Here is a 26765-nt window from a genome sequence, read left to right on the forward strand (position 1 = left end):
CCTGAAGCCCCAAAAAAACCCTCTGGATCCGCCACTCATTACTTAATATTAAAGATAAAGAATTTTTGTGTTATTCAAAATAAACAGGCAAGTTCAGATATTTGGTTAATATTTAATTGTAACTTTTAAGAGCACATTTCTACCCAGTGAATGAGTTGCATGCAGGTATTCTTATATAATGAGTGTCACGTTAAAAATATGTAAAGGTAGGCTTCTTTTACCCCTTGTAACTATATATATATATATATATATATATATATATATATGGCTACTGCACACAATTCCATTAAAAGCACTGCAAATGATTACTCGCACACATAATTTGAAGGCTATCAGAGACATTTTGCTCGCTGTTAATCTGTAGTATACCATGCAAAAAAGCCAGTAAAACATAACAGGAAAGAGAGTAGTGTGCTCCCACATCAAACCTGCAATCCCTAGGTGCCTAGTCGGACACTCTACCACTGAGCTAAAGGGAAATTCCCTCTAGCGCGAAGCTAGGAGACCGTGATCCTTATAATGTACTGTAACAACAGGAAAGAGAATAGTGTGCTTCCACCGGGGATCGAACCCTCGATCTCCAGGTTCCTAGTCGGACACTCTACCACTGAGCTAAAGGGAAATTCCCTCTAGTGCGAAGATAGGAGACTGTGATCCTTATAATGTACTGTAACAGGAAAGAGAAAATTGTGCTTCCACCGGGGATCGAACCCTCGATCTCCAGGTTCCTAGTCGGACACTCTACCACTGAGCTAAAGGGAAATTCCCTCTAGTGCGAAGCTAGGAGACTGTGATCCTTATAATGTACTATAAAAATCTGCCACATATACTTGCATAATTGTAAAAGCTAAAATGATCAGATATTCAGGGTGTTGTAAAATGGTGTTTTTGATATGCCTGCATTAATGTCTGAAGTGTTCATTTTTACCTTCTTCACTGAACACATCATCAGTAACCTTTTTAGGTCACCTGAGCTTTGCTCAAGTGACCTATTCCGATCACTTTCCGTCTGTCGTCGTGCGTAAACTTTTTTTCTTTTACAACTTCTTCTCAAGAACCAGGGGTCAGAATCATCCTTGGTAGATGAGGCTACACAATTGTAAAATTGGGATTCCTACCCCAACCCCTGGGGCCAGGGCGGGGCCCCAAAGGGAAAATTAAGCAATATATCAAAAATATTCTTCTCCAGACTCAAGAGGTACTACAGTAATTTTCTCTGCATGGATAGAAAGATCATCAGGGGTTTTATATAAATTGTAAATTTCAGGACCCCCGAGCTGTCCGTTCTCCCTTGGGGAGGGGGTAAAGTTTACTATAATTTATATAGGGAAATAACACTTTTGGGTATATTTTGACAATTTTCTGTACGAAATTATTCTTACTTGGTGAGAATTATCCTTGGGGGAAGATGGCTTTAAACCATAAAATTGGGATTCCTACTCCAAACCTAGGGGCCAGGGCGGTCCCTAAAGGGAAAATTTACCAATAGTTCAAAAATCTTCTTCTCCAGACTCAGATGTACTACAGTCAATTTCAGTGCATGGATAGAAAGATCATCAGGAGCTTTATTGAAATTGTCAATTTCAGGACCCCTGAGCCATCCGTTCCCCCTATAGTTTACTATAGTTTATATAGGGAAATTACACTTTTGGGTATATTTCATCTATTTTCAGCAGAAAATTATTCAAACTTGGTCAGAATTATCTTTGGTGGATGGGTGTATTACCAAATTGGAATGCCTGCTCCATCCCCAGGGGCTAGGGCGGGGCCCCAAAGGGAACATTTGCCAATATTTTAAAATACTTATCCTTTGATGACATGACAAGTATTGTATTTCACTTAGTTTACATGCTGATTTCCACATCACATCTTAACAATAAAATAAAGCTACTAGCTAGTGCCTACTGTATGATATAACTCAGGTGACCGCTAAGGCCCTTGGGCCTCTTGTTTGTGTGCTTCCCAAACTATTTGACTTGGACTATTTCAGTAGGAGTTATGACGTCCTTTCTCCAATTTTATGTGTAAAATTTTCCTCCTTAATTTTATATGCAAATTTTGACCAATATTTACAAAGCTTGTACACATATTCAAATACTCTACACAGATTTGCAATTCATCACAATTTATTTTAGATTTCTATCGGGGTAATTGTTATGCCCTTTTCTTCAAATGGAGCACTAGGTGATATTAAGATAATGAGCCTATTGTCAACAGATTTTTAGTTTCAAATTGTGATTAACGACTACCAGGTAAATCAATATGTAAACCATGTATGCAAGAACTGAAGAACAGTGAGTGGATGTTTATTTCCACTTTCAAGGGTTACCTGCCATCAAACCAGATTTCATGAAAAGTCGTAGAGGAGGTGCAAAGAAGAAGAGAAAGGAGTGTTCTGATGATAGTGATGAAGAATGGACACCTGCATCCGAAAGGAGGAAGAGCCAAAGGGGTATAAACACATTAATTAAATCATTTATTTGGCCACAGGCGTAAGGGAGTCAAATATTGTTCTTGTACAGACTATATTTACTTTAACAATCATGATTGAATACTATCATGTGTTGGGAATAAGTTTACCAGTAAAGTATACATAGTTACTCCTAAAATTTTGTTTGCTGTTCTAGCCGGTTAAAACCAATTTCTGGAGAAGAAATGTTGATTGTTTTAGACATTTTGTTTGTTTTCAGTATGAAATAATTTTATCCAATTTGGTTGGAATTATCATAATGTGAAAATAAAGATCCTGATTCAGCCCTAGGCCAGGGCCCTAGTTGCACCAATTTAACCCTATGGGAAGGGATGAAGTAAAATTCATTATTATCACTTGACATATTAAACAGTAAATTTTCCACATCCAGATATGCTAGAATAAAATCCTCTTCATGTATGAAAAGGTCCAAAGGTGCTTATCAAAATTGGTCGTTGCCCTACTCCCATTTCTCCCTGGGAAGGGGTATTGCTTACTTTGATTTATATAGGGAATTCACGGGTACATTTCGTTGATCTCAAGTGGGAAATAATTCAAACTCAGTTGGAATTTTTATCATATGATTACAGATTTTCTGTTCCCCCTTTAGTGGGTAGAAGTTGCTCTGTCTCTGCAGGTAGGGCGTAAAAATTGTACCTGCTGCCCCCATTGCATGATCGTAAGAGGTGACTAAATTTGGGGATCTTATCTTTTCTCTTCTTTCTAAACAACTTTCTTCTTCCTAATGTCTCCCTTGACAATGCCTCACTTTTGGCCTTTAGTTGAGTGTTTGCCCTGTGAGGAAGGCTTTGGGTTCTGTCCCCTTGCCGAGACATACTAGAGTCTGTAAAAATGGTAGTTTCTACTCCTGCTTAACGTTCAAGCAATTTAGGAGTTGGGCGACTGGTTCGTCCGTTGTCAGTAAAATGTGACGGGGTGGGGTGTCTTCGGCAGTATGTTTCAGTAAGGTAGCACTATAAAGTCAGTATCAGTTCTGCGCTATCACAAGGAGACAAACACAAACATATCGCAGCCTCCCAAAACACACACACTACATGCATGCATATTGCATACAGGGAAGGCTGTCCTTAAATGACCATAGTCATTGATAAGAAGTTAAACAGTACTAAACCAAACCAAATCTATTGCAGTGTTATTGTCATTTTACTGATAATTCCTTGCTCTATATAAAGGTTGGTCATCTGCAACATCATTTTGTAAAAGACAACCCACGGTCAAAGACGTTTTTTGGTTATATGTATTTTTATTCTTTGTCGCATCACAATTAATAAAAAGTGACAATTGAATCTTTATGAATGTTATGTTTTTAGACAGGATACCAGTCACCCAATTCAGCTTCCCTCTCAAACAAGGAGTGGATGCAGTAAAGAAAACTCCAAAACTGAAGGTATGATATGAAATATTAGCTGCTTCTAACAACTTAGCCAAGGAGAATTTCTCTAAACTCATTCGGTAAAGCATCATACTATGAAGATGGCTATGAAAAATTATACCATATATCGAGAACAAGGAAATATTGCCAAATATAGTATAAAGCAGCAAATTCTTCCCTGAAAGCATCTGACCGTCGACCCTCACTAGCCCTCAACCACTGGGTCTTTGGTTCAAGGCCTACATGGGGTAGTTGCCAGGTACTGGTCGCAGGTCGGTGGTTTCTTTCCGGGAAATCTCCCTAATTCCTCCACTAAAAACTGGCACATCCTTTAATGATCAGAGCTGCTAATAGGACCTAAAATACAAACAAAACAAACCAATCTTTTCTGAAGGGGAAGTATGTCACATTGGGAAAATACTAGCTGCTTGCTACTTGTTTATCTAGGCAGAATTTCTCTTCAATAAAAACATCGGGCTGGTAAACCAGCTACAGTAGGCCTCTGGACTCATCCCTAGCTGAAGCATGGAAAATCCATAAAATATTTTGAATTTAATTGTAACAGCTTGTGTATCCAGTTAGCGATACAGACCTGCATGTCTTGTTTCTTTTTCTTTGTTTTTTTTTTAATTATTATATAATTTCTTGTTTCAGAAAATAGAAAAGGTGCCAAACATAAAACCAGAAAAACATGAAATTAAAAAGAATACAGACAGCAAGATGCCTATCCACACATACCCTTTGAGACCAGCTTCTTCGGCTGTTAGTTATATGAAGATTGAGGTCCCAGATGATGATGAATTTCTTTGTAGGTGTCAATTATACATACCCAAGCACTGTAAACTTGTAGTGTTGTTCCGATTAATCGATTTAGTCGATGTCTGGTTGTTTGTTTCTGAAAATCGATTAATCGATACTTGTTTTCCATGATCAATTATAGTTTGACTAATTAAAGTATTAACAAAAATTAAACTCTGATAGTGTTATTTTCGGCAAAACAACGTGACCTAACGTTCCACACAACGACGACACTAATTGGCTAGCTGGTCCACCCGACAACCAATCAGAACTACCGTTTCAATAGAAATGCTGCATGGCTCGGTCAGTGTGTGACCATATGGTAAACCAGGACATTCCGGAGATTTAAACTCTATGATCATCCGGGGGCTACTGGTTTAAATGTTTGGAAGGTATTGTTCCTCCTTAGCTGGATATAAATAAAACGCTTTGTCGAAAGTGTGGGCTATAAATAAAACGCTTTGTCAAAAGTGTGGGCTATCTTACAAATAAAATGTTAAGTTTGACGGGGTGTCATCAGGTGAACGCCAATCCATCGCGGCATTTCTGAATATGAGATGCAGCTGTCACAGCATAATGGACATTGCAAACATCATCAATTTCATTTCCAAATACATATTTTTCAATAATCATAAGGTTCTTTCAACAAACTCATTGTTTTTTTGGTATGAATGTTGTGCGTTATAAGCAAAAATCTCTAACGTCTGGTTTCCCTGGAAACGAAAGTGAAAGTAGATTTCGGAAAGCGAATATAACCTTAAATTACTGAATTTAAGTTAATTTTATCGATCATAAGTTGATCATCAGTCACTTGATTGGAAGTGATGATCGAGTATGAATTTAAAAGTGACTACCAAGGCTACTGTAAAGAATTCAGTTGGAATTATGGGATTAATCAAGGGCTTCCAACTTTACCTCTCTTTTTCTGAAATAATGAAATTAATTTCTATAAGCCTAATGCAATTGCCTCTTGTCCATCGTGCATAACGATTACATTTTTGACTTGCAAACCTGCCAATAATCCTGATTTTGTTGTGATTCTTTCCATAATTCAATACAAATTCTGTCTGTACAGCTTTTTATATGCCCGTCGAATTTGAAGGGAGTATTATGGTATGGCATTGTCTGGCCGGCGTAAACTTTTGTTTGTCCGGCAATCTCCTCCTACATTTTTCGAGCGATCTCTTTGAAACTTGGTATACATTATAATCCTGATATGAAGTTGTGTTTCCCTAAAAAGAATTTTGTTGATTCAACTATTTTTGCAAAAGTTATTCCCTTTCGTTTATTTCAGTATTTGATTTTTTATCCGGAGACCTCCTACATTTTTCGACTGATTTCTTTGAAACTTAGTAGGCTTTAATATCATGATATGTTGTTGTGTAACCCGGAAAAGAATTTTGATTTGACAGTTTTTGCAAAAGTTATTGCCCTTTGTTTATTTAAGTATTTGGTTTTTGTCCGGCAATCTCCTTCTACATTTTTTGGCCGATCTTTTGGAAACTTGGTATACATTATACCCATGATATGAAGTTGTGTTTACATGAAAACAATTTTGATTCAACTATTTTTGCAAAAGTTATTGCCCTTTGTTCATTTCAGTATTTGTTTTTTGTCCTGAAATTTCCTCCTACTTTTTTCGACCAATTTCTTTGAAACTTGGAAATCGTTATAGTCATGAAATATAGTTATGTTTCTTTGAGAGAAAAAAATGCTTCAATTTTTGTAGAAGTTATTGCCCTTTGTTTATTTCTAGTACTTGAATCTTGTCCTGAGATCTTCTACAGTTTTCTATCGATTTCTGTGAAACTTGGTAGGCTTTATACTTATAGTCATGATATCAAGTTTTGTTTAATGAGTTGGAGACTAATCTTTTGATTACTTGCTTTCCTCAAACTGTTTGAAAATTAAAGAAAATTGAACATTGACTTTGTAGTGAAAGGTGATATTTACAGCATGCTAGCTAGCCACTCTTAAGGTGATGCAAATCTTATTTTAATGCAAGATAGTATATAACACCATATGGCATTCAACGGGCGTATATTGTTCCGTCCTGCGGTACTCTTGTTTAGCTTGCCATCGTCAGATGGTGGGCTAATCAAATACCCTTGTGTCCGTGGTCTATCGTCCATCCTTAAACAATTCTTGTAAGCACTATTTCTCGGAAAGTGCTGGAGGGATCTTTTCGGAAATTTCATGACAAGGTTCCCCTTGGTCCTTAGTTATGCATATCAAATTATGGGACTGATCACAAAACCGAGACGGCCTACACGTAATTAAGATCCTTACCCTATAACCATGTATATACATGTACAATTGCTGAGTTTAAGGCAACACATTCAAATAGGGCTCCAGGATCTGGCCCCAACGAGACTTAGTTCCTGGGTTGTAAATTTGAAACAGTTGAAATCCCTACTTTAGAAACATATACAATTGTTAGTCATGAAGAAATGGACTGAATCATGATATAAGACTTGACCCTGGAGTCTTGCTACATCATTTTAAAAGGCCTTAGTTCCTTGGTCTTCACTTTGAAACAGCTGATATCCCCACCTTATAAGCTTATACACGACTTTGGGCTGAAAGATCTCTTTTATTAGCCCACCATCATCAAATGGTGGGCTATTCAAATCACCCTGCGTCCGTGGTCCATCATCAGTCATTCCGTTCATCCTTAAACAATTCTTGTTAGCACTATTTCTCAGAAAGTACTAGGGGGATCTTTCTAATGTTTTACATTAAAAAGACGTTTTCCCATGGTCCCTAGTTATCCATATCATTTTTTGGGACTGATCACAAAACCAAGATGGCCAACATACAGCCATCTTGAATTGTTTTTCAAATTTTGCATAAAGGGACCCCATGGTCCTTACTTACGCATATCAAATTTTGAGACTGAATGGAAAACCAAGATGGCCAATAAACAGCCATCTTGAATTGGAGAATTAAAGTTAGCGCTATTTCTCGGAATGTACAGGAGGGGTCTTTCTCAAATTTAATATGTAGGTTCACCTTAGTCCTTATAGTTGTGCATGTTAACTTAAGCCTTAGTTGTGGCTGTTTTATCGTGAGAGATGATAAAAAACAGTATGTCTGTAGGAAGAACCTAACAGATCTTTCTCATATTGCAATGACCTGCTCTTTTTCTTTCACATTAAGAACTGTACTTGTAAATATGTGAAACGACAAACACACATTAAAGGTTATCTTTTACACACAGCAGTATGAAGTGTAGATAAAAAGTAACCTCAATATATATTTACTGTAATCATGACTAGGACAAACAGAACATGAGAAAAGATCAAACTGACATGGCCCGGAACTAATTCAAGATGGTACAATTAATGGTGGGCGCCAAGATCCCTCTGGGATCTCTTGTTTATATCAATGCTAAATATACGAAGACACTGACTGTAAATTTATTAATTCATGAAGATCATGGTGACATGAACCTTGGTTTTAAATTTATATACATGTATCGGTAAAATATGACACTTGAGCATTTTACCACATGAAACTTGTGGTTTCAGAAAAGCACACCCATTTTGGTTTTAGCTGGTGAGCCTCCGGGCATTTAGTATAAGAGAAATTAAGTTCCACATGACATTGATATAGAAATTGAAATATACTTAGATCGGCCATAACTAAAGAATATGTTCAATACATACATGTATATGCAAATTACGTATGAATTCTGATGTTTAATTGGGATCTTAAAATATAGGGGTTGAAGTTTTGGATGAATCTATTTTCTATTACAGAAATGTTAAACCTTATCAAATCCTTTATGAGTAAAAAGTACAATTTGTTGTTGACTGCTGTTCAATAAATGAATGATTCCTTCAATTATTAAATGTTGTACAATTTTGTGTATTTCCACAGATTGTGAGGAGTGTAACAAGGAGTATGAAGGAGATTGCCCTGTGCACGGACCACTAGTCATAGTTGAGGACACTGAGGTATATAATAATGGACACCTGTTGTAAATGCTTTTGCATTATATATGCATAATGAAGAACTTGCTAGTGGTAAAATTTTCAGTCCAGTTTACTCTGCTAATTTCCACTGTGATGGGAAAATTAACAGTTGTTGATCATGAATAGACATTTCACTGATGTAGAATGAATATTTAACAAATTAAGAGTTTCTCAATATGCACTGAAAGAATTCAGGGGGAATATAGCTGTCGGGCGGGGAGTCTGTCTATCTGTTAACCCTCTTACCCCTATGTAACTTTAGTAGACTCTACCATGCATTGATCTGGATGAGTCCATTATGGTCTACAGTGGTGAAAGGGTTACTAGTGTTTGTCTGGATGAGAACTTGGTGTGTTGGTTGCCCCATTGTCTGCCAGTAGTCTTGCACTTTTCCAAATAATGACTTGAGAACAAATTATCATACAGACTTCAAATTTGGTGTGTGGTTGCCCTAGTAGATGCAAAGTTTTAACATGGTATGTGGGTTGCAAAGAACCCTATTGTTTAACCTATTTACCCCTGAAAACACATTTGAGCTCTTCCAATTCAAATGTTGGAATACTTCATTTTGAAATTTCAGGTGTGAATGAGTTAAAGGTGTGGTCTGCCAGGGGTCAAGTTCATCATTACAAAATATATAAAAAAAATGCTTCATTGTTTGTCCCAATATAATGATTTTCTGTGCAAAGTTCAAACTTGGTGTGCTGGATGCCCAAGTGATTTCAAATAAGCCTATTGATTGGGCAGGCAGTCGGAGTTCAAGGTCACCATTGCTAAAAAAAAAAAAATGCTCTCTGAGCATATGTCATACAAAGTTCTATTTGTACCGGTAGCCCTAGCAGATATATTCCACGGGTCTCAATGTAACTAATCTGATGTATACAGATGATTATAAAAACTCTGCATTTTACTGGATATATGCAGACAATGGGTAGCATGTCTACATAGAAATATTGTAAAACAGATTATACAGATTTGCACACAATTTTCCTGCAGGTGACTTTCAGGTGGATTTGCTGCCAGAACTGAATTGAGGCATATATATACTCATTTACTGTTGTAAGCAAGACAGATGGGCCAATTCAGCTTATACTAGTATTGCTCTGGTCATTGTCTCAATTAAAATGTTAAAAGACAAATAACTAACTTGTTGTCTTGACCTTCACCCCTTGAAGGTCAAGACAACAAGTTACAGTTAGCTTCACTGAAGCTGTTTTGATGCTAGTTAAATTGTGCATATTATGTAGCGTCATTAATATTATATAACTTGTATGCTGTGTGAAATTACTTTAAGAACCACTATTTTAAGATCATTGTCCCAATATTGTTCTCTGATGTGTGTGACTTGGCAAAGAGAAGTTAGGATCAGGGAACTGTTGTGTTCCATTTTAAATCTGCAGATCAAACCAAAGGATAAAGAACGGTCCCTCTATACCTTGCCACCTGGCCTATGTGTACGAAAATCATCTATACAAAATGCTGGCCTGGGTATCTGGTCTGATTATAAGATTTCACCCAGGACAAGATTTGGTCCCTACAAGGGGGAGAAAACTCAAGATTTAGACAAAGCACACTCCACTGGATATGCCTGGCAGGTATATGACAACCTATACCTGTGTCTAAAATTTCAAAAAACATGTTCTTCCAAATGTTATTAGACTTTTGAAGACATCGACATCAATCAACATCACTAAATAATTATTATCGTAAATGAACTTCTTTTCATGAATTACTGGATCACCTTATCACTATTTATAATCCTCTTAATTGTGCATGAATAATATTGATACTAATTGAAAGAACAAAATGGCTGCCATATTTGATTTTGGCATTTAAATATTGTTATTGCTGTTTCTCAAAAATGACGCCACATATCTTTCTTTTAAAATTTTGTCAATAAATCCCTTGTTCCTTAGGTGTGCATATTTCATTTTGAGACTAATCAGAAAAACAAGATTGCTACCAGGCAGTTATATCCTTAATTTGATAGGTTTGTTTTGAGCTCAAAACTGCTTGATCCAAAGTGAATATGACAGCCATAAAACTGATATCTGTTTTAGTACAGAGGGCAAATGGCAACTTTAGTTTGAATAATCATAAAGTTTTAATCATGCACAAAATTTAAGTTGAAGCATAATGCATTTACTATTGGCAAGACTATTAGTCCAACAGTATGAAAAAAGAAGTGACAAATTCAAGCTTGCATAGGTTTTATTATGGTTGATTACCTATCCCTACCCCAGCTAGATCATACTGTTGGCAAGATCTTGTTCCTATATATTGTACTTCATGTAATCAGCTATTACTACATGTATGTCCCCGACTTTCATCAGGTCAAATATCTCTTTTACGTATATCTGATATCCTGTAACTGATGAGGATTTTTTTTTATATATATATGGATTGAATGGCGTTTAAAAAAAAAAATCATGCCCATATGAACACAAATTGGTGACATACATATTGCATGAAGCCCGCTATGACAATTTAAAAATAACGTCGTTCAATCCATATATTAACATTTTTACTACATCTATAGAACAATTGTTGAGTTTTATTTCTTTGTTCTTAAATAATTGATTCATTTACTGTGTTTTGTATATGCGTCGTCCTTTAAATGAAAATGACGGAACAGCCCTTTTTAAATAAAAATTGGCGCCAATAACTAACTGAGTCATTTGATCGTTTGACGCAGGGGCATTCTCCATTTTATCCGAAGCGGCGCGACAAGACTGTCATTGAACAAGGTTTATGTATGACGTCATAAGTAAGCAACGTGTTACGTCACGAGAGTTTTTGCTCAAATGGTATGCATTTCTGCTGGTAATGTTCATCTAGTGGGATGTAGCGCATAGAACTATAAAACTAAAAAATGCTTGTCAAGAAATGGTTGTTTAGAAGTCTCAAGAAACTTCATTCGATGGTGTAAAATGAAATGAAATGTTCACACTTGCATTGATGTAAACAATGTTTTCCTGTTAACAGATGGATGATCAATCAGCTTGCTCTTACAGTACATCTTTTTCTTTCAGATTTATGAGAATGGCAAACCAAGCTTTTTCATCGATGCCTTTGATAAAAACCAAGCTAATTGGATGAGATACGTAAATTGTGCGAGGAATGAAGATGAGCAGAACATGACAGCCTACCAACACAGGGGCCAAATATACTACAGGACACACAAGGTTATCAACCCAGATACTGAGCTGCTTGTGTGGTACGGAGAGGACTACAGCGAGGAGCTTGGCATCAGAAGATGGGAGGACTCGACTGAACTGAAACCATTCACTGTCAATGGAACCAGTAAGATAAAAACAAATGCTTTGACACTTAATTAGTATTTGGTGATATAAATATTTCATGAACACTGGGTTTGAACATGGATAGGAACCAAGAAACCACATTTTGACAGTACTTTTCAAAAATTTTAAAAGACCCTGCCATCATGGAACTAAGTAACAACTTGCATGTCGATGTGCCATTCACAGCATATAAACAAACAGGGTCTTTACACAGATTAAATTTAATTTATATAGTCTTTTTCCTTAATTGTGAATTGTCATAGTTGAAGTGTCTGCATAGTTTGATGTTAGTAGAATTCAGGTATTTGAAATGTAATTTATGTTAAAAAGGTCATCAAATAATTCTCACTATTTTTTTCCCCCAGAAATGTTTAGGTGTCCGTTTTGTGGGAGTTGTTTCAGCTCTGAAGTTGGCATACTTGGACACAGCAAAAGCAAGCATGGAGTCTCTCAGTTCACTATTGACCTAGCAAGGAAAATGTTGGAGAAAGTGAAGAGAGATAATAATAGGAAGGAATTGAAATTGCATACAAAACAAAACTTGCTGTTTAAGAATGAATGTCAAAAAAGGATAAAAAATGGACATTACAAATTGAAAATGAAGGAAAATGTCAATAGGGATGGAAGACTGAGTAACTACACAAATGATCAAAGGAATATCTCCAGCAAGGGAACAGAACGTTTATACAAATGTGATGTCTGTGGTAAGGGGTTTAGTTGGGCGCCTAACCTACAGAGACACCTCAGGACACATACAGGAGAGAAGCCCTACACATGTGATGTCTGTGGTAAGGGGTTTAGTGACACAGGTAACCTACAGAAACACCTCAGGACACATACAGGAGAGAAGCCCTACAAATGTGATGTCTGTGGTAAGGGGTGTAGTCAGGCACATAGCCTACAGTCACACCTCAGGACACATACAGGAGAGAAGCCCTACAAATGTGATGTCTGTGGTAAAGGGTTTAGTCGGGCACATCACCTACATAAACACCTCAGGACACATACAGGAGAGAAGCCCTACAAATGTGATATCTGTGGTAAGGGGTGTAGTCAGGCCCATAGCCTACAGTCACACCTCAGGACACAGACAGGAGAGAAGCTCTACAAATGTGATGTCTGTGGGAAAGGGTTTAGTCGGGCACATCACCTACAGAAACACCGCAGGACACATACAGGAGAGAAGCCCTACAAATGTGATGTCTGTGGTAAGGGGTTTAGTCAGACACCTCACCTACAGGCACACCTCAGGACACATACACGAGAGAAGCCCTACAAATGTGATGTCTGTGGTGAGGGATTTAGTGTGGCATGTAACTTGAAATCCCATCGGAGACATCATAGAGAAAAGAATTGCTGTTGAGATGTAGATTGTATGTATATTTGTAAAACATCCTTTATAACTCATTTTAATTGTATTTTATATACATGTACTTAACAATATTGGAACCATATATATACATGTTCTGTAATGTGTACATACTTAATAAATTATTTATACTACTGTTTGAGAGTCGAGATTTCTACATTTATTTTATCGATGCCTGATTTACACATCTATAGCACTGGACAAAATGTCAATTTCATCAGTAAATGTTAGGAAATAAACATCCTGCTTGCTGCAGGTCACGTCAATTACAGGAAGTGCTAGCCTAGAAATAAATCAATACTTTATATGTAGACCATGTAGAGAAGAGAGCTTGAGTAGAGTCCCCTCTCCAGTCATCATCATTATGCAATATGCTTTTCCTACTCTCTGTTATTTCATTTAAGATTCAAAGTAAATTTAATCACAAAGTGTATGTAGGCATCTCTGAACAAAGATACCTGACCATATTTTCATATTAATAACAATTAAAGTGATTATTAAAGAATATTTGGATGACGAGATATAAAGAACAGATTTGTGTTTTCATTAAGATTTTTTTTTTATATTAATATTTTTAAGGAAATGAACTCTGCAAGAAAGCACCAGGATATACATTGATTAACATTGTAATAATGATAAAAAAAACCGCAAAATATCATTGAAATGACAGGTCTGTAACCGTCTGTTGACCATGCTGTTCAATCGGAATTTATTGCTAAATATAGTGAAAATGTTAATAATGCTAAGGCCACTTGCAGCCTGGTTGCCATATTAAATTACAGGCAGTGGTCAAAATTAAATTGTTATAATTACTGAAAAATAGAGGCTACTAAAATTTGCAGGAAGTAATAGTTTTATGAAAGCATACCCTAAAAATGTTATGATAATGACATGTACAAAGAAAAAGGTATATTTGTATTTGATTATATTAAAATGGGAAAACATCCTAACAGCTTAATTTATTAATCGGACAACAGAAACTTGATTTTGACCCAGCATGCGTCAATTCCTTAAAACCTTTAAATGAATAAAGAAAAAAAATAGGGTGATGATATTCGGCCTGTAGCATGCTGGAATAAGGGAGATGTCAAGTTTGTTTGAATGAAACAACTGATGAAAAATCAAAATGATTGACCTTGACCAAATTTCAAGGTCACACATTTTAACATTTAATCACCGGAATGGACAAGAGGCCTTTTAGAGTCGCGAGATTAGTCTGTCATAAATTAAAAATTGTGCTGGTGGCTTGAAAAGGTTAAAATGTTGTAGAACTTAATGCAGCAACCCCATTTTATGACATGGATGTCTTCATATCATTCTTGAAACACTGAATCTCTACAGATGAGGAATAATACGACATGGCCCACTTGTATGGTCATTGGTGAGAAAATGTCATACCTCATCTATATAACGGCGGGTCGCCCTCGAGCGCTTGAGGTTCCCCGTCATATTCCCCTTATTCAGAGTCTCTTAGAAAAATTGGCAAGAACAGACACACCCGAATGACTGAAGCAAACAACAACAATGGTGCAACAACCAGACTCACTATTCTGTTATTGTTTTAGGTATGGTATGATATCCAGTGCCCTTGTTTCAGAGAAGTACGATTATTTGTTCCCCCACACCGAGATAAATCATGCTTATAAAATAGGAGTAATAAACGTGTAAAAAATCCCACAATGTGTAGGCACCAAATCCACTTCTAGCCAAGCAAAGTTGTTATTGTTGAAACTGAGAAGATGTAACCAACTCGTCCTCCAGCTTTTGGAAATATTTCTTCATAAATAACAAATATATCCCCAAATTTGTTCTGCAGGTAGGGCGTAAAAATTGTACCTGTTGCCACCATTGCTTGATAGTAAGAGGCGACTAAATTTGGGATCTTATCTCTTCTCTTCTTTCTAGACAACTTTCTTCTTCCTAATGTCTCCGTTGACAATGCCTTACTTTTGGCATTTAGTTGAGCTTTCGCCCCTGTGAGGAAGACTGGGTTCTGTTCCCTGGCCGAGACATACCAAAGTCTGTAAAAATGGTAGTTTATACTCCTGCTTAACGCTCAGCAATTTAGGAATGGGACGACTGGTTCGTCCGTTGTCGGTATAATGAGACCTGGTGTCCTGCTGGGTGACTTCGGCAGTATGATTCGGTGAGTTAGCAGTAGAAAGTTGGCATCAGTTCCGCGCTATCATAAGAGACAAACACCAACATATTGCAGCCTCCCAAAACACGCATACACTACACGCATGCATCTAGCACATAGGGGAGGCCATCCTTAAATGATCAATACTAAACCAAACCAAACCCCAAAATATCAACAATTGAATATCATCAACAAAAGCAGTTTTGCACTGGTTGTTGAAATCTGAAATATATAACCAACTGGCATGCACGTGTACAACGTTGAGAAATATTTGAAAGTGAACTTTGACAAATGTTCATCAATTTTCTTCAAAGTGTCGCTCAGGATCCTGCACTGTACTCATGGGCAGTTTGTGTTTATCTCGCTCCAAGCGGTTTGTTAAGGATTGTTTCACCCTCGATACTCCAGGTGTTACGCTCACTTTCGCTTTCTGAACAACAAAAGTAAGCGTAACCCCTGGTATATCGAGGATGGGTTGTTTATGTAATAGTTACGGGCCTAGTGATTTGGTGCTTTGTTGAACCTGTATATATAATCAACAGGTGAAAGATTTCAAAGAGCCAAGCACAGGGTCACGTTACAAATGTCTGAAATACACATATGCTATACTGATACGGGTCACAACACACATATATGTGTATTTCAGAAATTTGTAACGTGACCCGGTGGGCCAAGTGAGCTTGTGGCGTCCGGCCGGTGTCAACTTTTTACTTAAAACAACTTCTTCTCAGTAACCAAAGGGCCTAGGGTGATAATATTTGGCCAGAAACATGCTGGGATGAAGGGCTACCAAATTTGTTCAAATAAATGACCTTGACTTATATTCAAGGTCACAGGGGTCAAATATGGTTAAACAATTAAACAATTTCTTCTGAATAACCAAGAGGCCTAGGGTGATGATATTTGGCCTGTAACATACTGGGATGAAGGGCTACCAAGTTTGTTCAAATGAATGACCTTCGCCCATATTCAAGGTCACAGTTGTCAATATGAATTGGCCTGTCCGTTCTTCAGACGAATGACGCCGGACGCCAGACCATCATAAAGGCTTACTTGCCCTTCGGGCAGGTGAGCTAAAAATATTTAAAAAAAAATCAATTGTAAAATACCATTTCTTCATCATCGCATATATCAGGTTTTTTTAAGGGTATCTTATTTTCACTCAAGTCACAAAATAATGAAGTTTCAATAAAAAAAAACAAATGAAAGATTCTGATCATATAACGAAGGTCAACAGGAGTGAATCCCCATTTCACAATCAATACATTTATACTGAGCACTGATAATGAGTATAAACGATGAAAATTTATTCAAGAATTCAACAATAGTGTCATACACTTACACACTTGGAAAACCACACAGTTGATCCAACTAATAAATGATGGTTATTTTCAAAATATGTCATTGTGCCGTTTGTTGATCAAATCTAGGATGAGAAAGACCTTGGGGCAAAAAACTCTTGGTTTTATTTGATTGTTTTCATTGTCAGCTTACAGATGTATTTTCAGTTTTTTAAAAGGACATATGGATTGCTGTGAAATTGTAAAAAAAACAAAAAACAAGTTATACAAATCTACTCCAACCCAAAAGAATAAAACCACACATTAACACACAAAAATAGAACAAACAAGAGTCCCAGTGGGCCTGGATAATAAAGCAAACAAAGGGAAAATAGTTTTATTGAATGAACTATTCATTAACTACTTGCATATTGACAATAATATGAGAAAACTGCCCAATATAATAACAAACTGGGCCAATATGGGATAAACTGGGTCAATACTGGATAAACGGGGCCATTATCGATAATGTTCCAATCGAACGCACGCCAATGGGCATAATAGTCAGTAGCGTAGCTGCCTTAGGCTCGAGTAGGCATGTGCCAACATAATTTTTCTGTTTGTTTTTTTATCAGTATTATTTCAAGAAATTGAAAAATCAAATATGTGTATGCATTAGAATTAAAGACTACTATGTCCAGGATGTTTTGTATAGGTCTAGTACAAAGTACGAAAATCAAGTTTTACAGTTTTTCCGTTAAAAAACATCTTGTAATCGACAAAAGAGCTATACAAGTTTCAAGCTTATTTTAAACAAGTTTGTGGTTCGGAAAATTTTGAATATAACAAGAGGCCCATGGGCCTTAACAGTCACCTGATACATTTATACAGAGAGTTGATTTTTGTTTTAACATGAACAGAAATATTATTCAAAGTGACAAAAAACAATAAAACCACCTTATTCAGTATCTAGCATGCAGATTTAAGACTGAAAAGAATTTGAAACTAGCACCTCTGATTCTAAACAAGGAAAATGAAGAAATTTTATTTTAGCACACAGACTCCATTGGGCCCCACCCTACAGCCCTTGGGGGTAGGGATGGCTCAAAATGTACAAAGTATCAAACTGTCAACTTAGGGTTATAATTCCAATCAAGTTCTCAACATGTAATATTTAAAGTATCATTTGCCATTATAAACCATAACAAATTTTGCCACCCCCCCTCCTTCCCCAGGGGGGAAACGCAAGACCCCAGGGTCATGAAATTCACAATTTTGGTAGAGTACCTTAAGACCCTTCCATCTATGAAGAGTATTTGATTCTACCATATCTGGGTCTTGAGAAGAAGATTTTTGAAATTTCAGTCAATTCAACTCTTTTTGGCCCCACCCATCAGCCCCAGGGGGACAGTCAGGGCTGATATGCGCATACCATCAAACTGCTATCCAATACTGATAATTCTAACCCAAATTGAATTACTTCCAATGGCAATTAAACAAATGTTGGTCCAAAATGTGATTTCCCTATATAAACTATAGTAAAGTTTACCCCCTCCCCAGGGGGAAACGTGAGACCCCAGGGTCAAGAAATTCACAATTTTAGTAAAGCACCTTAAGACCCTTCTATCTATGAAGAGTATTTGATTCTACCATATCTGGATCTTGAGAAGAAGATTTTTGAAATTTTAGTCAATTTTACCCTTTTTGGCCCCGCCCCTCAGGCCCTTTGGGGCTGGGGACCATATAATTCACAATTTTAGTAGACCTTTGGCCATGGAAGGTTTCTGCAAAATTTCATTGAAATTGGTTCAGGGGTTTTGGAGAAGAAGTCGAAAATGTAAATTGTTTACGGACGCACGACGGACGACGCCGGACAAAAGGCAATCGCAATAGGTCACTTGAGGCTTTGTCTCAGGTGACCTAAAAAGTTCAGAGACCCAGTCATAAGATCCCTCTTGCAGTGAAACTGTCTCGTCTTCCGAGGCTACTCAATGGCTTGCAGATTATGACAAGGTGACCATTCTCCTTACACGATGGGACGAAAGCCACCTACCCTGTAAGTACTTAGTAATTAACCCTTTCACAACTGTAGACCATAATGGACCCCTCCATATCAATGCATGGTAGAGTCTACTAAAGTTACACAGGAGTGAAAAGGTTAAGATGATTATGTCCGGACCCCAATGTCCAAATCACACTCAACAGTTCATATGATAGGCATGCATTTGTCTCTGCATGCAGACATAACATTTAATATTTTAATCTTTCTCTGCGAAAAAGAAAAACTAGCTTATCACGCTTCTGTATTACAATCTTTCCTCATACCCAATAATGATAAAGATACCGACCTGCCTTGTTTGTATTTGATTCCAAAATTTTACAAGAATCCTTATACACAACGTTTAATCGTGGGTTCATCTTGTTGTTCAACCGCGTTAAACAATTTTATTATACCATTCCTGGTACCATTTCATTAGGGTTACAGTTGCATTGTGACTGTATACTCGGTAAGTGGAATAAATGGAATGTTGATTTGGAAGAATTTCGAAAGATCTTTTGATCTCTCTTGACCATCCTCTTCTCAAAAATGTATCCTCTATCAATCTTTTGACTTTCCGACCCTTTTAAATTACCAATCCTCATACCAAACAGACGGAACACCTTCGTTCTCTTATTCTGAGAGCTTTCTTTTCAAAATGAGTGGCGAACTGCAAAATATATGTATAATTGTACATTGTTTTGGACCATATTTTGTGAATAACACAACAAAGGCTAAAATAAATGATTCTGTCCCTATTTGACAATATCGTTGAGGAGTTCAGCAAAACTTTCCATCGGTGAGCAGACTGTAGATATTCCTATCGACGATGTGTTGTCTTTAATAACAGGACATTTATTGACCACATCAATCTTGTGTACCCTCCCGAGCTTGTGTAGAGCTTGTGTACCCTCCCGAGCTTGTGTAGAGCTTGTGTACCCAGCCGAGCTTGTGTACCCTTCCGAGCTTGTGTAGAGCTTGTGTACCCTCCTGAGCTTGTGTAGAGCTTGTGTACCCAGCCGAGCTTGTGTACCCTTCCGAGCTTGTGTAGAGCTTGTGTACCCACCCGAGCTTGTGTAGAGCTTGTGTACCCTCCTGAGCTTGTGTAGAGCTTGTGTACCCTCCCGAGCTTTTGTAGAGCTTGTGTACCCTCCCGAGCTTGAAATTAAAGAAACTACTGGCTCTTAAACCTTAGCCGCATTCCTCAATCTTTACTCACAACATAAAAGACACCTCTTACAATTACGCCGTACGATAAGCAGGATGATATTGATGTTCCGATTATGATTTTTCCCTTTCTTGAAAGTAACATCCCTGTTCCCAATGTTACAGTTGATTCGGTCTGTATTCAAGAGCTTGATCCAAATAGCATAACTTCAGGACTTCATCATGATATCATAGATTTCGACTACTGTCGGACAAACTTACAGCGCAGAGTTTCCGAAAATGCAGGTTAATGTAGTATATTGGCAAGTTTTAATGTCGGCATCATAAATTATAGTAACAGGGAAATATGCTATTTCTTTGTGTGATATGAAGGGCGATGTTTTTGTTATTATGCTCATAATAGTGGTTTTGTTGTCACTTTCTGAATTCTCATGACGAGGACGTAGCATAACTAGGAGTTTACCTAGCTTTAAATGCTGTATGTCATCGATGACGCAGAAGACTCTTACATTTCTGAACCACATGGTCTTATTCTCCTTGTATGTTTCAAGGGTCTCCATGCCTATGCTCACATTTCCCCCTAATTTTATCGATTTTGAGTTCACTCTGTAACTTAGTTGACTCTTCGATATTAGGAACCACCCTCCCACCAATAAAAAGTTGAATTTAGTTTTTAATTGTTTTGGATATCATATTCGTGTTTATATAACAGTATTTTAAAAGATATTGTCAGTGAGAACTAGTTGAAAACTCCTGCTAATATTGCCATACAGTGTATTTAGATCTTTACCACTCGCTCATCCTTAGATTCGTATTATTTGTATATTTGATTATAAAATGCACCAGTATACTTATCAACTGATTTTATTTAAACTTCAAAACAGTTGTTGTTAAACTACAAAAAAATAAACATTTATCAGTCAATTTTTCAAGATTTATATACCAGCTAGGCCCCTGTTATTCGTAACATTTCTATGCTTATCGAGGATGACGGATGACTACATTCACCTTCAGTAACTGTTATTTACAACGACAGAAGACAACAAACCATGGAGCGAGCATCCCACAGATGCATGCTATCGGTTTTAATGCATGGCATACAAAGTGTTGAGTGTGTTAAGCCAAACATTGCTTAATGATATATTAGTCGTACATACTCAATGGCGAATTCTGAACTACAAAGTTGTCTGCCCCTTTCCCTGTAAGTGGTGCACATATTTCAGGGGGTACCATAAATATCAATATAATGCCGCCCCCGAAAAAAGCGAAGTACAGTCAGTCCATGTCAAGTTCACAGGAAGTAATCAACTGACCAATATTTTGAAATTATTGTTATTAAATTTGTTGAATTCAATCAGTTTATTTTTGTTAATTTCAGATTAATGCCAATGATATACATGTACATCTTTCACTGTTCTGTCAACCAGTTGACCAATACACAGCGTTAAACAACTTGTACTTATACAAGTAGTTCATTAATAAAATGTCATTAATCAACTAATTCCACATTGGCCAAGTTATTAGGCCTCGGGCTGCAGCCTTGGGCCAATATGACAGAATAGGACTGTATATACAAATTGAGTCCACTTTGCCCAAGGATCCTCCAGGTCAAATTTAGTCAAAATCCAATGAGCCATAAGGGTTGAGTAGCATTTTAAAGGAGAATAAATTCACAAAATTTGATTCATGCTTAAAAAACCCTGAAATACAGTGTACTGATCACGTCTAAAAACAACAACACTGCCAACAATTTATACATTGTACATGTATTACTTCAAGCAATATTCCATCCTCCATCCACAGGTTGTTTACATGTACATATATCTGTATAATTTTACAAAACAAATAAATAATAATATTTCATAAAAATCAAAGTCTGATAGTTTTTCCTAGTTCATACAAAACCTTATTCATACAAAGGCTAATTCATACAAAATCTAGTTCATGCAAATATTAGATTGTAGGAATACTAGTTTGTATAAACAATATTTCATACAAAACTTTTTTTTTTTTTTTTATACTAGTTCAAATGCATACTAGTTCACACAACCACCAGGCCATACAAATTTAGTAACAAAATATGATGATACATTTATCGGACATGGCCAAGAGTAAACAATGTGATATTTTATTTTAGAGGTTCTCTGTATGGCCCACTGTACCATGTTGCTTCAGAGACCAAAAGTATAGGTACTGTAATGTAAAAACTACTTTTCTGAATTTTGAAAACACCACATGTAATCACATTACAATTTCACAACCCTGCCCTGGTGTGAAACTATATCGTAAGACTATATTATACCAGAGAAGTATATATAACATATATACGTCTCTGATTATACTGAGTTACATAACCTCAAACCAAGATAAAACTATGCATTGAAATAATTTTCAAATGCAAAAACATGTTATAATCACAACAATTTTTATCTGATTATCTCCCACAACATCATTAACATTTTTATTCAGTTATCTCCCTTCCCATACCTACTCCAGCTACTGTAGACAGTTATCCCCCTTCCCATACCTACTCTAGGTACTGTAGACAGTTATCCCCCTTCCAATACCTACTCTAGGTACTGTAGACAGTTATCCCCCTTCCCATACCTACTCTAGTTACTGTAGACAGTTAACCCCCTTCCAATACCTACTCTAGGTACTGTAGACAGTTATCTCCCTTCCAATACCTACTCTAGTTACTGTAGACAGTTATCCCCCTTCCCATACCTACTCTAGGTACTGTAGACAGTTATCCCACTTCCCATACCTACTCTAGGTAGTGTAGAGACTTTCAGTTATCCACCTTCCTATTAATTATACACAGATTTTGCTCATCTTTAAACTTAACCTCATTCATTGTAAATTGTACATGCTTATCAAGTTTCATATAAATCAATAGCGCTTGAGCCAAAGGTGGATTGGCAGACAGTTGGATTCATGGACACTTCTCATACCATATCATGTAAAAGTTCTTGACAGGGGTTTGAAAATCCTTTTGTCAAACATTTTGTACATACCCATCCTCTACTTCCGCTTTCCAATGCGTTATAATAATTGCCGATGTGTTTTTAATAGTACCAATACGGTACGGTTTTTGTTTATATCTCATTTAATATCAATTATTTACTTCAAAACTAAAAACAGGATTTTCCGGAGTGAAAATCTTTTGGAAAGAAGTTAAAAACATGCTAAACTAATAATTATCCTTAAGGTAAATCTAAACAGGTCTGCTTGTCATTGCGTGGCACTGCTTCTATCTCTTCAGAGTCCTCATGAAACTCTTGGCTAGGTGAGTGCACTGGAACGTCGTAAACTCTTCATACGTTGTCAATACACGTTGTTTTCCACTGAGAACGGACAGTTCTGGGTGTGTTATGATTTTCTTCAAACTTTCATTATACAGGTGATCAGGGTTGAGATTACGTGAACCTTTGTCCTTCACGTACACAACAAACACATCACCTGTCGTAACATAAAATGTCACTTGTTATAAATCCTGTAAATCTGGGTTACACAACAATGGTAACAGGAGAAAGAGAAATGTAACAGATAGACCAGGACTCGAACCCCTCGGACGCTCTGAAATCCTGACAGATGCTCTACCAATTAACTATCTGATCACCTAAGATTTACCCAGTCCAGTGCAACTGCATTTCTCCCTCCTTTTTTAAGTCTTCCCCCATAAAGACACTACAATTTACAACCCCGGATCGGGCATCCCCTTGCCAAGCATTCACTCAGTGATGCTTAAAACAAGGATTGGAACGCTCGCCAATGATGTAACAAGAGAGAGAGAGAAATGGAACGGCTAGACTAGAATTGAAACCCGGTGTAGCATGGTATTGTGAAGCATGGTATTGTGAAGTATGGTTAAATGAACTTCAATTCATATTACTATAATGGTAAAATGAACCGCTGTTCATATTACCATTATGGTAATATATGAACCGCCCCATGGTGAAAAGAAGGGTTACATCGATTTCTATGCTGACAAACTTTTTTCCATTCATTTTCTTTAAGTTTACTTCAAGAAAAATTTAGGGTGGGGCAGGGGCGCTTCACTTTACCATAATGATTAAATGAAGGGTTTAAGCATATATTTTTCTATTTTACTTTTTTAAACTAAATCTGTTTTACTTTACATCAGTTTGATGTCCTGAATATGAAAATCACAAAAATTAAGTTTGGGGTAGAGAAACTTAGGCTGAGCTTCCTGGTTGCAAGCAATCAACTTATAGTCCAGTTCCACTACACAATATACATTCCTGACACATTCTCATCCAATAGCTTATTGTTTTGAATTTGAATAAAAGATATGCCAAAGACCCTGTGTACTGACCTCCCATTTTGCGAGCTCCCTGGACTGTGGTCATCCTGAGGTCACCAATCTCTCTGTCCGGGTGCTCTAGAATTATATTTCGCTCATTGAAGTCGACAAATACCAGAAAAATCTTGGCACGGGGCAGCTTAGGGATGGTTTCATGGTTCGAGACAAGGGAGCCAACTTTGTCCACTTTGCTGAGCTCACCACTGCAGGCCGATTCAACAAGTCGCATATGGAATGCCTTGGTCTCTGAGTAGAAACTGACCACACATATCTGCCTGGCTAGGGTTGACCGCTGTATGCTATCGAGTACTGACCCGACCTGCTGAACAGAAAACCAAAATACTGCATCATTAGAATGGCTAGTGCAGACATGAATAGCTGAAGGGAAAACTAAAACACTAAACCAAAGATGTATTTTTGTAATCCCCCCCTCATTAGTGAATAAGCACATTTGCTTTGCACTTATTTGACCTTTGACCTCGATGTAAATGTTTTGACCTTAACAACTACACAGCGATGCTTCTGGAATATACCTACATCAGCAAGATATGTTGTGCAATTTATTTTAATTAGAATATTATGATTTCAATATGAACTACAGATTTGTTTTTGTGAACAGAAACGGTTTAAAAGTTACGGCCCGTACAAGATATTCCTGAAAACTTTGCACTTATTTGACCTTTGACCTCGAGGTCAAGGTCACAGTGACCTAACAACATTAACTGTACATTGTCTGTTGTCATACTGAAAGTTGTACATGTATCGGGATATAAAAACGACGTGCGGTGTTCGCAAGATGTGTGCACAGTGTGAACGATACAAAATTGGACGATCATTGCTTGCGCACATTTGTGCGGACGATGGATGACCGTTGTGCGATAACAATCATGGTTAGTGTAAATTGAGGAATGCCTAACAATAAATATGGTTTCGTGGATGTGTTTAAACACATAAACTTGATTATTTAGTACGTGTCTATGTTCTAGCTACATCTAAAAGCTTATCTTTCTCTCTATACTTTCTTAAATTTAGAAATGGTGTTTTAGGTTTTTTTTAAACAACCTAAATCGACACATGTAATATTACAACACAGTCTCTTTATACCTGTACCTGGACCGTAGTTTTCCCCCGCCCTGGGCACTTACAAAACTCTGCAAGGTGTGAAAACCAGGTGAAGGGGAGCTATAGACCAAATCGAATGCAAATAACAAATACTTAACGTCCAGTTGTGATTTCATAACGGTCATACGGTATCACATATCAGCTCTATGTGTCAGGCACAGGCAAGGTAAAACTCCCGTCACTCATCAAATTGTTATTTACATGTTCTGTTACTTAAGAGCTTAACCCATTCTTGACAGTCTAACGGTTACACGCATTGTAAAATTGTAAATAATCTTAATTATTATGATGAAAAATTACAGTAATATATATATATATATATACAGTGTACATTATTGGATACAAGCCTTCCGTATTTTTTTTGTACCAAATCGCACAGTTGTGCGGAGAAAAGCGCACAACTGGGCGAACGATTGTTATATCGCACAGTTGGGCGCACCATGTGTGGACGATGTATGCACGTTGTGCGCACAGTATTTTTGGTGCGTCGTGCGGTCACACAACTGTAACTATTATCTGACCTTATTATTAGAGGAACTGCCTACTGCTTGATTATACAAGAGGCCCATGGGCCTTAACGGTCACCTGACATCCGATTTAAATTAGGACTGTCATCCAGGGGCCAATTCATACTTTCGCCGGTCCGAGTGACCTTGCTGCATCGTCCATTAATTTTTCCTTGTGAACACAATAACTTCAGTAAATATGAACCGATTTTGATGAAACTTTGTATGCAGCTTTGTATCAATGAGATCTTGAATGAGTTTGAATACCGGACCAATTTGACCCTAACTTACATAGTTATTCCCCTTGGTAATTCTATTATTGTTGGACCCTGTGAACACGATAGCTGAAATAAATGGGTGTGACTCCAATTTTGACCCAAACTTGGTAACTGTATGTCTTCTGTTCTTGGTTAAAAGAAACAGGTAAAAGCCTAAATCAATGATTTATTAAATAAGGCACAAAGTTTTAATAGCACCTTGTTAGTAGCAAAAATGCGTCATGAATGAAAAACAAGAGGCCCATGGGCCTTAACGGTCACCTGATATATTTATACAGAGAGTTGATTTCGTTTTTAACATGAACAGAAATATTATTCAAAGTGACAAAAAACAATAAAACTACCTTATTCAATATCAAGCATACAGATTTCAGACTAAAAAGGATTTGAAACTAGCACCTCTGATTCTAAACAAGGAAAATGAAGAAATTTTAGCACACTGACTCCCTTGAGCCCCACCCTACAGCCCTTGGGGGTAGGGCTGGCTCAAAATTTTCAAAGTATCAAACTGTCAACTCAAGGTTATAATTCCAATCAAGTTATTAACATGTAATATTCAAAGTATCATTTGCCATTATAAACCATAATAAATTTTGCC

General features: G+C 37.1%; 2 protein-coding genes across 6 annotated transcripts in view; one reads left to right on the plus strand and one right to left on the minus strand.

The window, feature by feature from the left end:
• The window catches only part of LOC110465669 (histone-lysine N-methyltransferase PRDM9-like), a 25860-nt gene extending 11199 nt beyond the window's left edge, over positions 1 to 14661 (plus strand). Inside the window, exons 4-11 of the mRNA XM_021521626.1 lie at positions 2324 to 2452; positions 3802 to 3878; positions 4518 to 4671; positions 8544 to 8620; positions 10039 to 10233; positions 11671 to 11941; positions 12306 to 13061; positions 14651 to 14661. Coding sequence (XP_021377301.1) covers positions 2324 to 2452; positions 3802 to 3878; positions 4518 to 4671; positions 8544 to 8620; positions 10039 to 10233; positions 11671 to 11941; positions 12306 to 13061; positions 14651 to 14661 — 1670 coding nt within the window. The remainder of the gene's footprint in view (positions 1 to 2323; positions 2453 to 3801; positions 3879 to 4517; positions 4672 to 8543; positions 8621 to 10038; positions 10234 to 11670; positions 11942 to 12305; positions 13062 to 14650) is intronic.
• Positions 14662 to 20869: 6208 nt separating this feature from the next.
• The window catches only part of LOC110465672 (golgin IMH1-like), a 31672-nt gene continuing 25776 nt past the window's right edge, over positions 20870 to 26765 (minus strand). For 4 of the 5 annotated variants that reach the window (XM_021521634.1, XM_021521637.1, XM_021521638.1 and 1 more), the window contains exons 6-7: positions 24274 to 24583; positions 20870 to 23396 (exon numbers count right to left, since the gene is read on the minus strand). In XM_021521634.1, the coding sequence (XP_021377309.1) occupies positions 23188 to 23396; positions 24274 to 24583 (519 nt within the window). In that variant the 3' untranslated portion in view covers positions 20870 to 23187. The remainder of the gene's footprint in view (positions 23397 to 24273; positions 24584 to 26765) is intronic. The other variant, XM_021521635.1, reaches the window with a different exon arrangement.

The sequence above is a fragment of the Mizuhopecten yessoensis genome, unplaced genomic scaffold (assembly GCF_002113885.1).
Source record: "Mizuhopecten yessoensis strain PY_sf001 unplaced genomic scaffold, ASM211388v2 scaffold11097, whole genome shotgun sequence".
Lineage (NCBI taxonomy): Eukaryota > Metazoa > Mollusca > Bivalvia > Pectinida > Pectinidae > Mizuhopecten > Mizuhopecten yessoensis.